This window comes from Clarias gariepinus, chromosome 17, assembly GCF_024256425.1.
Source record: "Clarias gariepinus isolate MV-2021 ecotype Netherlands chromosome 17, CGAR_prim_01v2, whole genome shotgun sequence".
NCBI classification, from domain to species: domain Eukaryota; kingdom Metazoa; phylum Chordata; class Actinopteri; order Siluriformes; family Clariidae; genus Clarias; species Clarias gariepinus.
The window spans coordinates 5,024,219-5,040,660 of NC_071116.1; the positions used below are offsets into that span (position 1 = coordinate 5,024,219).

Sequence of the window (16,442 nt, forward strand, 5' to 3'; positions counted from 1 at the left end):
CTGTCTTTGCTCATGTTATCTAGGTTAAAACCTGTTATTTTTGTGCAAAGACATTCATTTTAAATAATGGGTGCGATTTTAATAAAAAATATACGCTTGGGATTTTGCACTGGAGGACAGCGAGATGTTAGCTGGCTGTGTATTTAAGGTTCGGAAAAAGGAACGAAGCCAGACGCCTCGTTTGAGCAGTTTTATGAAATCCCTATGCTGCTGATTGACGTGAGCGAGCGCAACAGAGGCAATAAGTCACATAAATTCTGATCTGACCATTCTCATTCAAGTCACATGACCATGTATCTGATCTTGGACCACATATTGCAGATTTTTAAAACAGATCTGTGTCACATTAGATTAAATATATATATATATATATATATACTGTATATATATATCAGATTTGAGTCAATAATGGATGGTAATGTGAACCTAGCCCATCTCAGCTCACACACATTTACCGAATGCTCATTGATTGCACAAAGGCTATGCTTGATAAACTTGCATCGTTGTTAAATGTCCTTGGATTCAGCTACTGTATATTGCACCATTATCCTAGACTTTGGTTTTCTAAAAATCCTCACAGCCGCCTGTTAGGATCATATTCCTTCATGTTCATCTTTTCAAGAGGAAAAACGCTCCGCAATTTCTTTGCGGATTCAAGTATAGAATCAGTGTAAACAATCATCCGAGTACCATTTTGATTTGTTGCGTCCACATCAAATAATGTTAAGTTTCCCTTTTCCAATACAATACGACACATCTTTATATAACGCAGTAGCGACACTAGTGCTCTGGGTTTCGGCTGATCCCTGATACCGATCGTTGCCGTATTGGTGTTTTGTTCTGTAAGAACAGAAATAACTACTTGGCCTTGCAGTAAACAAACAAAAAAACAACAACAATTGTTGGTGAACATGACCTTCATTTCACGGATAAAATTAACGGATGCGAATAAAAACGGTTCGATTCAGATTCATTGCTGTTCAGTCTGACGTTGATGTGAATTATTTGGGATGTTACTGTATATAGTGAACTGAGAAAGATCATCATGTATATGGACATATAAATCTGGTGCTGATCACTCTTTACAACTGTGGTGAGCAGAAAAGCATCTCAAAACATACAACACACTGTGCTGGATCAGCAGGAGACCACATGGGGTTCCAGGCCTGCCACCACTAGTCTAGTCTGAGACTAGAGCGCACAGAATCATACAAACTCGTTAAAGATTGTTGAAGACCATGTGAAACTGGTCCAAAGTGTCTTTAAGTTTAATAGTGTTTAGTTTGTGTGAGCCTGGAATCACTGTATCCTCAGATTTTTGTATTCTGTAATGTAATGAGTCTTCTTGGCCCCTTAACAAGACACCGTATATGAAAAACAGAACAAGTGCAGATATAAACGCAGTGGAAAAAACAAAAACAAGAAATGTTACAGGGATAACATGAAAGAGCAACTTGGTTAGTGCTTTCCATTAAAATTTCCTTTAAAAACGCATTCAAAACTTGCTTAGAAAAGACCCACTGCAGTCTGGAATGGTACATTTCAGTCCTTTCCACTCGGTTTGGAATAAAAATAAAGAGCTGTCACGGTGCATACAAGAAAAAATAAAAAAATCGAGTGCCAATATGAACGTCAATAGTTCTCCGCAAACACTGACTGGTTCCCAAACATTTGAGAACTTGTTTCCCATTAGTTCTACGTTCCTGTTTTTCTTTGATCGCCAGGCAAAGTACGGCCTAAAAAAATTCTTATTATTAATTTTTTGTTAAAAATAAAATCTAAGAAGAGAACAAGGAAGGAGGATGTGAGTAGAAATGCAGCATGGTGTGTGTGTGTGTGTGTGTGTGTGTGTGTGTGTGTGTGCGTGTGTGTGTGAGGGACAGAAGAGGGCGCTGTTTTCATACGATCTTCTTAATGCTGGACCTCTTGAAGCTTCCGGCGCTGCGCTGCTTCTGGACGTGGCTGGCTGAGCCGTGTCGCGCACGTCCGCTGGTGGGAACCGCGGCACTCGGGGACAGCTCTACGTTCTCCTTATCGACACCTGCAGAGTGAAAGAGGATGCTGAGACAGAGACTAGCCTGAGGAGGGAAAAAAAAAGGGGAGATTCCCGTAGAAAAACCCGACCTGGAGAAGATTTAGACTGTAGAAAGTTTGCCAGAGAATGACGTATTATTTAAAATTTAATCTATTTTGGTTACACCTAATTTAATGTCTGAGCAACCAAGCGTCTTGACTGTCTCCGCTCCACTGATGTTGATAATGTTGATGTGAAAAGAGGGACAAAAAATGTAAAATAATATTGTATACGTTATAAAATATTGCTTAACATTATTTTTACTTATTCCACAACATATTTTCTCATTTATATATTTATTACTGCATTACTGTGATGACTCATTTTAGTTTTTATATCACTGACATTTTTCAGAATTTACGGGGAGCGTTCGAGTCAAGGCCATGAAACCAAGTGACATTTATTCTTAGTAGAGTCTCTTAACAAAACATTCAAACGGTGCAAACGTTTTAAAGACGGCCGTAGGATCCCAGTCCAGGTGGCTCGGTGTCCGCTCGCTGAACCTTCACTGAACCTCGAAAATCGACGGATAACTTCTCTTGCGGAAGAGACGCATTTGTCTGTGGGAACTTAACTAACAATCATTCACCAACACTTTAACTGAGACTTTCCTGGTGTTCATGGCCACATCCCCGGTGTAGTCCTGACCTCACTTTGTATGCATTTCCACACGTGTGGTTCTTGGGAGGCCAGCGTTTCAGACGCCGTTTAATCATGGCTACGTTAATGGTATCCAAGCACTAGAGAAACACTGGGATAAGTGCTGTAGTGTAGCAGGGGATTATATAGAGAAATAAAGGGAGATTTTACTCTCATAACTGTCCTGTTATTCCATACAATCAAAAGTCCCGGTTTGACCTGAACATGCCTTGTAATCGGTACGAACCTGCCCATTCCATATAATACCTTTGTAAAACTGGGAAATATCGATCTGCAGGTTTAACTTAACCAAAACATACTGTGTAATAATCAATGTATTATAATGTTTAGGAAATATATTACTGTATAATCCATAATTAAACTACATTATAATATACTGTACGGCCTTTGAATTCCAGCCTAAGAGATGTTTGAAGGTTAAATTAGCAGCAAGTTAATAGTGAACATTTTCATACCTGCCGGAAAAACACTCCCACTAAACGAACACGAAGCAGTGGGGATATTCAAATCGGGTGAATGCAAAAAGGACGGACCTCGCGGCCTAACAGGACGCCCTTGGGCACTGTTTAATAGATATAATACTTTTTTTTTTTTTTTTTTTTTAAACCACTTGAATTGTAATTTAAAAGGCGTTTTAAAGTATTCTTTATTTTTTTTTTAAAATGCTGTTACAGCAGGTATAACATCACACCTTGTGTGCAGAGACAAAGACAGGGGACAAAGACTGCATGCGTCAACCAAGAACACGAAAACCGTCACTGCGAGGGTGTGGTTTGTATCATAAACCTAAATGTTTTGAAATGTGCGTAAAGAAAAAACTGAACTTGAAACAATTCTAGGCAAACCGAAAAAAGGCTTCATGGTGTAATGGTGTGTGTGTGTGTGTGTACTGGATAAATAATGAATGTCATAATATTAACAGCAGGTTGTGTGTGTGTGTGTGTGTGTGGTTTGGTGCACACTGACCTGCCGAGTGCTGAGAGGTTGCCAGAGAGGTCATGGAGTTGGAGAGGTTGAGGTTTGCAGTGATGCTGAGCTGGCTCTGGGCCAGAGGAGGATACGGAGACGTGGGTGTCCTCAGCGCCTCTTCGCTGCCTTCCTCATCAATCCCGGGCAGATAGGTGTCGATCAGAGCGTCCAGGAACTTGACGATCAGCTCAGCGTAGTCAGGGATCTGGTTTTGCTGTGGACGGATGAAAGAAAGAACGAAAAAAGGAAAGAAAAGGAAGAAAATCTGCACCATCAGATCAGGTTAACGAGCAGCTTTGGACAGAACAGGTCAGGTCTAAACTAAAGTCTGGTAGACGGATTTAAAAAAAAAATACATTGCTAAAACAAAGATATTTTTTTCTCTCAATTTAGAAAATATATGTGGACGTTTTGAGACATGTAGACTACGATCTGCTGTACGAGGACAGGTGTTGTTCCACTTCGACATTATTAACAGCGCAGCCGTTTCCTGAAACGCGACTTTCTCAGCGCCACTTCCTGTTTATCATAGAGCTGGAAAATAGCATGGTTCGCTACCTTCGAAAAAGGCCCGGCGAATCTCCAGAGTCCATTAAACCCGAAACCTGTGGGTGAGAGGGAAAGTGGTGAAGAGAGTGATGTCATGTCAGTATGTTTCCAGATGAGGAATGAACTCTTTTACTGGCCTCGAGCCCGAAACAAACCATCTCAGTTTGAGCGTAGTCTGATAATAAATAATAATAAAGTATATTAAAGTAGTTTTATTTACTCAATAAACAGTAGCTCGATCATAATAAATAGACATATTGTATATAATAAACTTTATGCTTCAATCAGGTCAAGTCCAGTTTATCTTTTGAAAAGTCCTGATGTAACTTCCTGAGGTGTGTATGTTGGAGGATCTGAGTGGGTTTAGCAAGCGCTTTGTGTATTCGTGTGTGTGTGTGTGTGTGTGTTTACTTTGAAGATATGAGGGCTGGTACTGCGGTGGCGACTCCTCGTGATACACTACGCTCTGCACGATGCCATGCACGGGGTTCAGCAGGTTCGGGTCCTGGCACATGGACAGCAGTGTATTGATCTTCGAGTCCAAGAGGTTGTGACTGCAGGAAAAAAAGGTGTAAAATAGAAAATGTGAGTTGAAAAACGAAATACAAGAGATCTGCAACTTTACCAACAAACTGTAACATTATTTTTCAAGGTAAAAAGTGTTTTATTTCCAGATAAAAACTTTTAGACCTGGACGAATGATGACTAAATATGGAATTTAACGGTGTTAGTGTGTCAAGCCACTCGTGTTCCATAATGCAAATGTCTCAATAGTTTACACTGGGAAGGGGGCGTGTTTACTGTCATGATAATACGGTTATTTTTACAATGTTTTTGCTGCTTTAAGACATTTTCAAGTCAAGATATGGCTAGATATGGCGTGAAATCGATTCTTTGACTCACACGACAGGAAAGACTTTCGGAAAGACGACGCTGGCCTCGGCTAAAAACTCGTAAAGAATCCTCTGGTCGAACTCATCCGTCGTGTTCTTGACCTGAGTTGCCTGCAACAGAAATGTGCACTTGTTTATATTTTTGTACATATACATCTGGCAATGCTCGACAATATCCTTTCAAAATGGAGAAGTCGAGATCTTATAAAAACCACTTTAGTGCTTAAGAGAACTTGTGAAGAGGAACAGAGACGCAGATAGAGAGGCAGAAAGGACAACAGGAAAAAAATAGGTTATATGGACAAACCCACCAAAGGGCCCTGAAAGAGGAACCGAAACGAATGACGTGAAAGCGTGAAAGTGTGCGAGAGAGATGAGCACGCACCAGCACGGTGAGGAGAAGGGCCTGGATCTTGGTGTCGGTGAGGACCTCCTCGTCCAGCAGGACGTTCGACTCGGACAGGGACACCTTCCTCAGGTGGTGGTGCTGCTGAGAGATTCTTTGGGCTTCTTTCATAAAAAAATAATAAATAATAAATAAAATAAATCACTCAGCTTATTTTGGTGTTTATGTTTATTTTGTTCCGAGTCTGAGTATGAGGTGTGAATATGCAAATATACAGCACGTATGTGTGATGGCCTGGAAAAAAAAAAATCAGATATAGTTAAGTGTAAAGTCTAGAGAGCTTCCTGAACTGAAATATGTTTCGATTTTGCATATATCTCAACCATAAGTAACAGCATTTTAAAATATGCTAACGTGTGTGTGTGTGTGTGTGTGTGTGTGTGTATACATACATAAATACACACATTGGTGTGAAAATTTGGTAAGATCGTTAAACAAATTTTAATATTACACAAAGATAACCCCAGTAAATACAAAACGGAGTTTTTAAATGTTGATTTAATTTATTAAAAAAAACCCGAACCTACCTGGCGCTATGTAAAAAAGTAACTGCTCCCTAAACCTCCTCTTGGTGGCAACAACTGAAATCAAGCGTTTGCGGTAACTGGTAATGAGTCTTTCACCTCACTGTGGCCCGCTCTTTTTTGCTGAATTGTTTTAATTCAGCCACAATGTTGGGCTTTTGACCCGTTTAAGGTCATGCCACAGCATCGCAATCGTATCCAAAGTCTGGACTTTGACTGGACCACTTCAAAACCTTCATTTAGTTTAGTTATTAACCCAAGTGCGCCTGAGTTTAAGGTCACGAACTGATGGTCGGATATTCTCCTTTAGAATTTTATGGTAGAGCGCAAAATTCACAGTTCCATCAATTACGGCAAGTTGTCCAGCTGGCAATTTAATCTGCAAAGCAGCCCCAGACCATCACGCTACCACCACCATGTTTGACTGTTAGTATGATGTTCTTTTTATGTGTTAGTTTTACGCCAGCTGTAACAGAACGTACAGTACACCTTCCAAAAAGTTAAACCTTTGTCTCATCGATCCACAGAATATTTGGCTCAAACTCTTGGGGATAATAACGTTTTTTTTTTTTTTTTTTTGCAACTGTGAGACGAGCCTTTGTGTGCTTTTTGCTCTGCATTTGCTTTTGCCTTGTAAATATCACATGGATGCCATGTTTGCCCCCAGTTTTTTTCTTACTGTTGAATCATGAACAATGACTTTAACTGAGGTAAGTGAGGTCTGCAGTTCTTTAGATGTTCCACTGTTCCAAGTTATCTCCATTTCTGAGTAATGGCTCTCACCGTGGTTCACTGGAGTCCCAAAGCGTTAAAAATGTCTTGGTAACCATTTCCAGACTTATACATTCAGTCAATTACTTTGTTTCTCTTCTCTTCATGAATTTCTTTAAATCCATCAGATATGTTGCTTTTTGTAGATCGTATAGCATACCTCACATTGTAGGAAAGGTTCTATTTAAGTGATTTCTTGATTCAACAGGTCTGGCAGTAATCAGGCCTGGGTGTGGCAAGTAAAATTTTACTCAACCTTCCAAATAATGTAGTTAAATCACAATTACTTTTAAAAAACATTTTTTTACATAGGACCAGGCAGGTTTGAACAGCGTTTTTATCACTTAATGAATGAAACTATTATTTAAAAACTGTTTATTTTTGTATTTATTTGGGTTATCTTTGTTTAATATTAAAATGTGTTTGATAATAAGTGTGATATGCAAAAAAAACAAAAAAAAAACAAAAAAACAGGAAGCGCCAAATACTTTTTTACAGCACTGTGTATAAATGTATAAATATATATAGATATAAATGGTATATATATATATATATATATATATATATATATATATATATATATATATATATATAAACACATGTAGCTATGTGTGTTTATAAAGATTTAGTTCCTACTGCGGCCCAGGAACATAGCGGACATTTGAATCCATTATGCTCATGTCTCTGTGACTCAGTGTATAGACATCCTTAGATAACGACATTTTAGACTTAGTTACCCCAAACAAACCGTTTTTACCATCGTGATAATTACGAGAACCTTATCAAACACCATCTTTGCAGGAATCTACTCTAAGGTAGTTGTGAAATGTATTTATGCCGCCATAAATTTGAAACTGGTTACAAGCAGCGGCTGTACTTTCTGTAAAGGTATTCAATCAAAGAAAAAAAAAGTAGGTTTATCTATTACTGTATCTAGACGTTTGAGTTTAAAGTGAAATGTGGATTTTTTTTTTTTAAAGTAATTCGTTTTGGTTGTCTAAGACTGCTGCCAATCACATGTTACGTTTCACACTTTCCAGCTTCACCGTGAGGTTTTATTTATCATAACAGGATGCGCAACACTTCTTACTAACAATCTAAAGTTAACCTTCATGGTATATTAGAGGCATTATTTTCTAGTTAACCATATATAAAATGTATAAAGTATATATAGTTTATATACAAGTATTCGCTTGCCTGCCTTCACGTACATATGAACTTGAGTAACATCCAATTATCAATCCATAAAGTTTAATAAGATGTTAGCCCCGCCCCCTTCACGGGGGTTTAGGAGCGAGTTCGGTGTAGAAGAACTTGACTGGCCTGCACAGAGTCCTGACCTTTCAAGAAGCACTGCCTGATGTGAACCATGCCTCGCAGAAAAGAGCTCTCAGGAGACCTTCGGCCTACTACATTCTTGTTTACTGTTTTCCTTATCGTAGATGTGTCAACAAAAATGTGAGCATGTGCCAGAGATTTCTGTAAGTCTTTAGCTGACACTTTTAGATTCTTCTTTACCTCGTTAAGCATTCTGCGCTGTGCTCTTGCAGCCATCTTTATAGGACGACCACGCCTTCTCCATTTGTAGACAGTCTGTCTTACCGTGGACACACGAACATCAAGGCTTTTGAAGACACTTTTGTAACCCTTTCAAGTTTCATCCCAGTTAACAAGTCTTTATTGCAGGTCTTCTGAAAGCTCTTTTCTACGAGGCGTGGTTCACATCAGGCAGTGCTTCTTGAAACCAGTAGACTCAGCAACACATCAAATATCATCACACTGATTGGACTCAAGGTTGGCTCACTCCTGGCTCCAATTAGCTCTTGGAGAAGTCATTAGGCTATGGGTTCACATACTTTTTTCACCTTGCATAGTGAATGTTTACATGTTATGTTCAATAAAAACATGAAAACATATAATGATTGTGTAGTATTATTATAAGCAGACTGTGTTTTTCTATTGTTGTGACTAGATCAGAGCACATTTTATGACCAATTCATGCAAAACTCCACGTAATCCCAAAGAGTTCACATACTTTTTCTTGCAACTGTATTTATATATATATATATATATATATATATATATATATATATACGTAAACTGGTAGGTATGTGATTCAGTTTGAGATTCTGCGACTCTCGTCTGAGACTTTTTCAACCACACATGTTCAAACCACAGTTATTTTCAATTACCACACACACACACACACACACACACACACACACACACATACAGACTGCTCTATTCAACATTATCTCTTCACCAGAACATCGTACGATTGCAAAAGTCACACCTATTTCGTAGTCATTCTCAGCTACCCTTCTCATCTTCGGAGGTGTGGTGATGCCAGACTCCATCTCCGGCCTCTTTGGGGCTTTAGTGTCTGACATCAAGTGGTCGAAGCTTTTTCTCGTCCCTGGCGCACACACACAGAAAGTTGACATAGCTAAGACTAGACTAATGTTAATATGTGGTCAGACATGGTTAAACGATGGACTTCCTGCTTCCAGTCTGTCTGTGGTGTTAGTCCTACCCAAAAGCTTTTTGGTGTTGGCCTGAGACGCCTGTCCCATGTCCAGGCTCATGGATTTCCGTGTCCGCGAGCTGATTTCTGACACTTTAGGAGACGCCCATGGATGGTTCTCTCTCAGCGTCCTGTAATTAAAAGCATTGTGCCCGCTTCAATAAGCTGTACATATTTACAACATCGAGCGTGTTAAACCGCGTGGTTCGCACCTGCAACTAGGGTCGCTGATCTGCACCGAGTACGTCTCCATAGGAACGTTCTCCATGGCAACATCAGAGAGTAGCAGAGACTTCCTGTGTTTCAGACTGCACCGGCTGCGCACTTCCTCCGACACGGTGAGCAGAGCTATGATGGTGTGTAGTGCACGAAAATGAAAATAAAGACAGGGTGGTCAAAAAGGGAACTCTCGACGGGGCTGAAATTAGCCTACCAAACAGCGCTCACCAGCCAAGTAAGCCACGCTCTGTGTGTTGACTTCAAACTTGTCACAGTTGAGATGTTTCCCGACCAGGCTGAGAAGCATGTGCAGGATGCGCACTGTCCGTGCCACGGTGTTGGCCGAAGGATGCCTGTACCCTGAGCAGACGGGGGAAAGTACATCATTTAAAAACAAATTGTTTATTTCTCACGCACAATTCGGGAACGCATTTTTACAGTCGGAAAAAATATTTTAGATATCTCACCTTTAAGCAGATGACCCACAAGCGCAAAGTTGAAGTTGGAGTTAAAGTTGAGGCCGACAAAGTGGTCCATCTGCTTGCAGTGCCACTCCAGAGGATTTCTGGTCTCCATAAACACCTCCTCAGGACTCTGTGGCAGGAAAACAAACATGGCCGATGTGTCAAATGCAACATGAACAGATCCTTTAGGGGGTATTGAGGCCGTAAAAAAAGTTCTGGCACGTTCTTAAAACTTAAAGTGCTAAGTTGCTAAAGTGGCTTTAAAGGCCTCAAACAACATTCCTAAAATTTATCTAACTGGATCTTATACCCTATAGTTTTTACATTAAAATGAAGTGACAATCATCCTGTTCACTCATTCACGGATTACCCAGACTGTGAACAGCGTGTGGGCGTGTCCAGTCTCAGGTCATTATCAGGTAATGAAGTGAGACGGAAGGACTCTGCTGCCTCTCCTTGGATTAAAATAAACCGGGAATATTTATTTTTGTTGCAATATTTAACTTGCTTCCTCTAAAAGTAGACACTTAAAGCCTTCTATAGATATATTTCTTATGTCTGTATGCGCAGCATTCGCGGAGTTTCAGTTCAATTTAGCAACGAGTGATGAGATTTTCATGAGAGACTGAGACGGCTGAAGCGCGCCCTGTTTATTTTCTTTATTTTACAAAAGGACAGTGTTTTGTGGATATTCTGAGTGTACATCAATAAAAGTAGACAATTTACAGATTCAATTGATGTCCTACACTTATGTGCATGATGGAGCATTTTAAGTTCTTTTTTTACAGTTACCAGAAAAAAAGTTGTCCCGCAGAGGCAATAAAATAATTACAATATAATAACGATAGACAATCAGTTTTCCTGGGCAAAACAGTGAAAACGGTTAATCTGTAGACTACAGAAGGGGTCATTCAAATATCTTGGGGCTGCGAGTGTGAGGTAAGGGGGGTATGGTTTGGCTCGTTGTCAGAGTAACAGGTTCCTTAACCTTAACATAATCTCTTGTTTTGAGTTGAGGTGGAAGGTGACTGCTGATGCTTTGCCAAATATCTCGGGAACAAATCGCGCTAGGGAATTCATTTTTGAAAAAGGCTTTTAGGTTTGCAGGATGTCAAGTTTTGTGTGTATTTTCCCAAAAATTGGGGTCAGGGTGGCAGTTTTTCCAAAATTGTTTGGTAATTGTATTTTTGGCCAAATCTTAATTTACAGTGAGAAATTAATTGTTTTTTTTTGTAAGAAAATCGGTTTTGGGTCATGTCCCAAACAAACCATCAGAACTCCCCAACGGCTTTGCGGATCGTCTTTATTCTTTTTTTTTGGAGCACTCAGGAGACCTGACTTAGGGTTTTTTTTTTATGTATTTGTGCAAAATTTAATTTAAATTGGAAAGAGAGAAACAGATTTTACACTTTAGACTGTAGATAGGAGTTTATAGTCAACATAGGGACAATTTTAAAGCGGCTTCATATTTTTTATGTGATTTCTTTTTCCCCCTCCAGAGTAGTTAAAATTTACTAAACTCATAACTTGAAACCAGTGTGTTTTGTGCCGGCTGCCTCTCAGGATATATAAATTAGCCCCAGACGCTACCCCAAGTGCCCCACCCCTAACCCCATTGTGAACGATACATAAAGAAGAAGACGCATGAGGGTGTTTTAAAAAACAGAATTATTGTTATTTTATCACAACACATGACCATGAAGGTGTTTTATCCTTAAACCACAGGAAGTTAAGCCGACCAAAAACCTAAACTCTCGCAATAAAATTATCATCGATAAGCAAATCTTCTTTTTTTTAAATTAATAATATTCATTAAGGAATAAAAGTGCTTGGAGCACCTTGTCGTTGAAGACGTGCATGCTGTCCAGCGTGTGTAGGTTCTGCTCCAGCAGGGCCGTGCCGGCCGAGTACAGGTTCACCTCGTCCAGCTGCAGGACGGCTACGGCCACCCAGAACAGGGCTTTGTGCATGGGCGAGTCCTATACGGGGTATACAGGAATAATTCTCTGGTTAAAACTGGTCCATCATGATATATAAACACAAGAGTCACATTAGCAGTCAGTAAGATTTTCACACATAGTCTAATTTAGTTGGAACTGGATGTGCTGACTGGCTTACAGCTACCAGTTGTACAAAGTCTAGAGCTAAACTTTCAAATACCCGCCTCAGACCACACGGAGGAGTGTTTTAATTAGCAGAATGACTGCTTTTTAAAATGCATTCAAATGAGTTCATGCAAAAATAAAATTTCTACTTCCTCAAACTTGAAAGTGATGCAGGCCTCATGTGAATGGACAAATTCTAGAACGGTGAGTCATAACAAAAAGAGCTTCTATCATCAGTATGTACAACGTACTTGTGTGTATATATATATATATATATATATATATATATATATATATATATATATATATATATATGTGTGCAAATGTCTTTGTTTTTGTTTAGTGGTATCTTTTCTACGTTCTATAACAATAATGGAGATTTAAAAACTATGAAATAACACATATGGATCTATGGAATTATGTAACAACAACAACAATAACAGTCAGGTGTTATTTTAAGACATGAAGGTCAGCTGTTCTGGAATAGTTCTTTCAAGAACAGTATTGTGTCAAGTTAATTTACAAAACCCATTAAACACCACGATGAAACTGTCTCTCATGAAGACCTTCCCAGGAAAGCAAGATTAAAACGTAGCTCTGCTGCAGAGGAGACGTTCATTTAAAGTCACCAGCCTCAAAAATCACCAATTAACATCGAACAGCACCTCAGATTAGAGCCGTTATGAAGGCATTACAGATCGTGAATAGCAGATATACATCTCAATATCAACTCTTCAAAGGAGATTTGATTATTGTATATTTTGGACGCCTTCAGTATTGTTTTACAGTAAAGAAAGAAATACAATCATTAACTTCTGAAAATGAAAGAAGCCAATGTGTGCATTAAAAGGGTAAACTTCACAACAAAGCTAAATTTCACATCAATTATTTACTGACATCACTACTTTCAATTTGAGGCAACTTTCAGATGTTTCATTTCTACCAAAATAGTCCCTGCCATAAGCATCTTTGGCACCACACACTCACACATCTACACCGTAAACCCTTTTAAGAATCCTTGCTAGCCCTTTGTATTGTTATTATTATTATTATTATTATTTATTTATAATAAAGTTTTTGTTTGCTTTACATTTTCATCCAGTTTTTGTTCTTTAGTTTGACAACTTAACCGATTTTAATATTTGTGTATTTTCTTAAAGGTCCTACACATCATATTTTTCATTAAAGGTTAATATGATCTTTAGGGTCCTAATGAAAAGTTTGTATTATACGTTAATTAAAAATTCAAAATTATTGTGTAAAAAAAAACACAAATTTTACCTGGTAAAAACTAGCTCTGTTCTCAGCAACCTGTTTCAGTACATGCTAATTTAAATACTTATGACCTCTGCTGAGCCCGCCCCCCCCGTTCTGTGGGGCGTGTCTTCACAACACACGTGGGGTACAGCCACGGAAGTCTAGTCCAGTGCGGGCAATGCTTTGGACTGCATTACCCACAAAGCATTGGCAACAACGCAGTGCTTTGTGGGTAATGCTGTTCAAAATGGAAAACGCTGGATTATGGAGCCCGAGCCGGTTTTCTTCAGTTGTTTTTGGTTTGATTTAAGTACGGAACCTACGCGGAAGTTTGTAATATCGCCTGACAACGCAGAAATTAAAAGAATGGACATGCATCGACTCGATTTGTCTTTCTCATCACTGCATGTGCATGAATTAACGGGCTGTTATGCTGCCGCGAGCAACAACAAGAAAACCGGAGAAGCTTACTGAGAGAGATACGGACGCGATGTGTTTACTGATGTGTTTACATGACTTCTTAATCTTCGACAGACATCGTTATAAACCATCTAACGTAACAAAGGTAAGCATAATATAGTTTTCCGACTACGTACACAGTTTGCAACTAGACAATCACCTTAATGCATTGTTTATTATAAACGTGCGATTAGGGATTATATAGAGACGGATGTACACAGAGAAGACGACATAACCATGTTCTATGAGAGTGTAAGTTAACTTACACTCCGCATTCATTGTGATTATTAGAAAAGGCGATCTGCAAAGAGTCATAGTAAAATAAATCACACTCACTGAGCCTGGTGAAGACGAAGCAGGAACACGAAGCGTTAGTACAGATCCGATTTTTAGGAGCAGCTTCCTAGTAAAACCTGCTTTATATTGACCCGCGTTTATAAAGCAGTCTGGTGAAAAATGATTATCGCAAACATGAACGCATTTAGGTAAATCAGCGGGGACGTTAGCTTTAAAAACTAAATTCAGCCACTGCGTCCTCAGTGGCTCAGATACCTAACCCTAGGTAGGTACCCTAGGTCACTAACCCTAGGTAGTGAATGACGACTGCTGTGTTCGCTATTAGACCCAACAACTGTACACAACACTCGCTTAGGCGCCATTTTGCTCCAGCGGCGAAAAACAATGGCCGACAGCTTCTTCTCACTCGGGGCGGGTCTTTGCTAGGTGTCAATCAACTTGTGTAGGAGCGGCCTCTGTCGGTGTGGCGTCACATCGACAGGCATTTGTGATTGGCCTGATTTCAGAAGGGGGATGTTACTGTAATAAACGAAAAGAAAACCACTGGGCGGCTCTTTATCATCGTAGAGTGGTTGTGTACGCACTCTCCTAACACACAGTTCAGTCCAAACAGCTTAAAAAAGTGCATGTAGGCCTGTATGACCCCTTTAAAATAGCTCATGGTCTCACATCCTGTGTGTGTGTGTGTGTGTGTGTTGATCCGATGTGGTTTTAGTGTACCTTGGTCAGCAGGGGTTGTAGTTTGGTGAGAGCGATGACTGTGGCCTCAATTAGCACCTGGCTGTTGTAACTGTCCGGCCCCTTCAAGCAGCTCTCCAGGCCCTGTACACACAGCGAAGCGTCCATCAGGCAGTGAACTACATGATCTCGACGCTCAGCACTCATTACAACAATGACTCTTATCGTCCAGCACTTTTTGGGATCATTGCTTTTGAAACAGGAAATACTGTATAAAGCCTAAGAGCATGATAATCTCACATAGTAAAACCAGCTCGGAGGTCTTTTTTATCTGATATCCCAAATTTAGGCTGTCAGGGTGTCATCATTTACATTTTAAAACCACCACAATTGTACAGAGATTAGAAAGTGATGGATTATAGATAAGGTCCCCAGATAAGGTATTCAATTCATATTTGTACCTCCATTCATTTTTATCTACAGTAGAACCACAATTCTGCTCAAGTTAGCTAGCAACCTGTACCTGCCTCCACTAGGTTACAGGACACAAATAGGGGTTGTTTCTATGGTTACCATCATTTCTTAGGTCGCTAGAAATATCGCACATTTTATATTTTTGTGGAAAATAAAATTATAAATGTGTTCAAATATATGCTAAGTGAACCTCTTCATGAATTCCACCAGGCTGCTGCTGTAAACTGAGATGTGCACGCTTCTTCCAGGGTGCTGGTCCTTTTTTTTGTTGTTGTTTTAATCATCTTACTAACCCCCTGTGACACTGAGCCACGTTCTCACTACAGGACATCCGCAAAACTTTGAGTGAATGCAGTAGTAACTTCTCACAACGACCTCCTAAAGCTTGTGATATGACCACGGTTTCATTTCGTGCTTAAAACGTTTCTGACAAACATTCAGCATGTCTATTTCACTCGCAGAGAATTTAGTATGGATACTGGATCGAGCTCCTCACACCGTTACTTCGTGATGAAAAGCGCTGCACTGTATTAATACCAACCCACTGTGTGCAAAGACCACGACAGTAAGCATGTGATAAGTACCTGATAAGAGTGTGATAAGAGCGTTAGTAATAACTCGGTTCAATCCATGATCTTCTGCATGAGAGGAAACTAGTGGCAATAAGACAGACACATTGAGAACCTGACCGTGACGTACTGTAGACTGGAAAGTTCAATGAACTTGATAAATGCATGTTTTTTTTTCCATTTTAACTTCGTTCTTGATATTTTCAGGACGCCAGGACTTCCCGGCCTCTGTCGCAGTGAGACAGGGTTTAACCCTGACCTATCACGTGTGGGTTTATACTACTGTCTGTTCGAGTCAACAAACAATTCGATGCGACATGGCGATTATATAAACCTCAGATCATATACATACCACATCAGCCACAGACTACATATTCTCGTGGTCATGAGTGATCACAAGGTGTAACTTGAACTAAGAACTTGATATGTTGTGTGCATGTGATACTTTACATGGCATACACGATAATATGGTAATATCCATGTCACGATACCAGGCATTCAAAGGGTGCCGTGTAATGTTATCAGCCTAGGGTCATGGTTTCCACAATGG

General features: G+C 39.7%; 1 protein-coding gene across 1 annotated transcript in view; it reads right to left on the reverse strand.

The window, feature by feature from the left end:
- Window positions 1-362: 362 nt before the first annotated feature.
- The window catches only part of nf1b (neurofibromin 1b), an 83,737-nt gene continuing 67,657 nt past the window's right edge, over window positions 363-16,442 (reverse strand). Inside the window, exons 45-57 of the mRNA XM_053515512.1 lie at window positions 14,892-14,993; window positions 11,892-12,032; window positions 10,057-10,183; window positions 9,818-9,949; window positions 9,583-9,718; window positions 9,380-9,501; window positions 9,140-9,262; window positions 5,531-5,655; window positions 5,156-5,256; window positions 4,664-4,806; window positions 4,262-4,308; window positions 3,701-3,917; window positions 363-2,041 (exon numbers count right to left, since the gene is read on the reverse strand). Coding sequence (XP_053371487.1) covers window positions 1,899-2,041; window positions 3,701-3,917; window positions 4,262-4,308; window positions 4,664-4,806; window positions 5,156-5,256; window positions 5,531-5,655; window positions 9,140-9,262; window positions 9,380-9,501; window positions 9,583-9,718; window positions 9,818-9,949; window positions 10,057-10,183; window positions 11,892-12,032; window positions 14,892-14,993 — 1,659 coding nt within the window. The 3' untranslated portion in view covers window positions 363-1,898. The remainder of the gene's footprint in view (window positions 2,042-3,700; window positions 3,918-4,261; window positions 4,309-4,663; window positions 4,807-5,155; window positions 5,257-5,530; window positions 5,656-9,139; window positions 9,263-9,379; window positions 9,502-9,582; window positions 9,719-9,817; window positions 9,950-10,056; window positions 10,184-11,891; window positions 12,033-14,891; window positions 14,994-16,442) is intronic.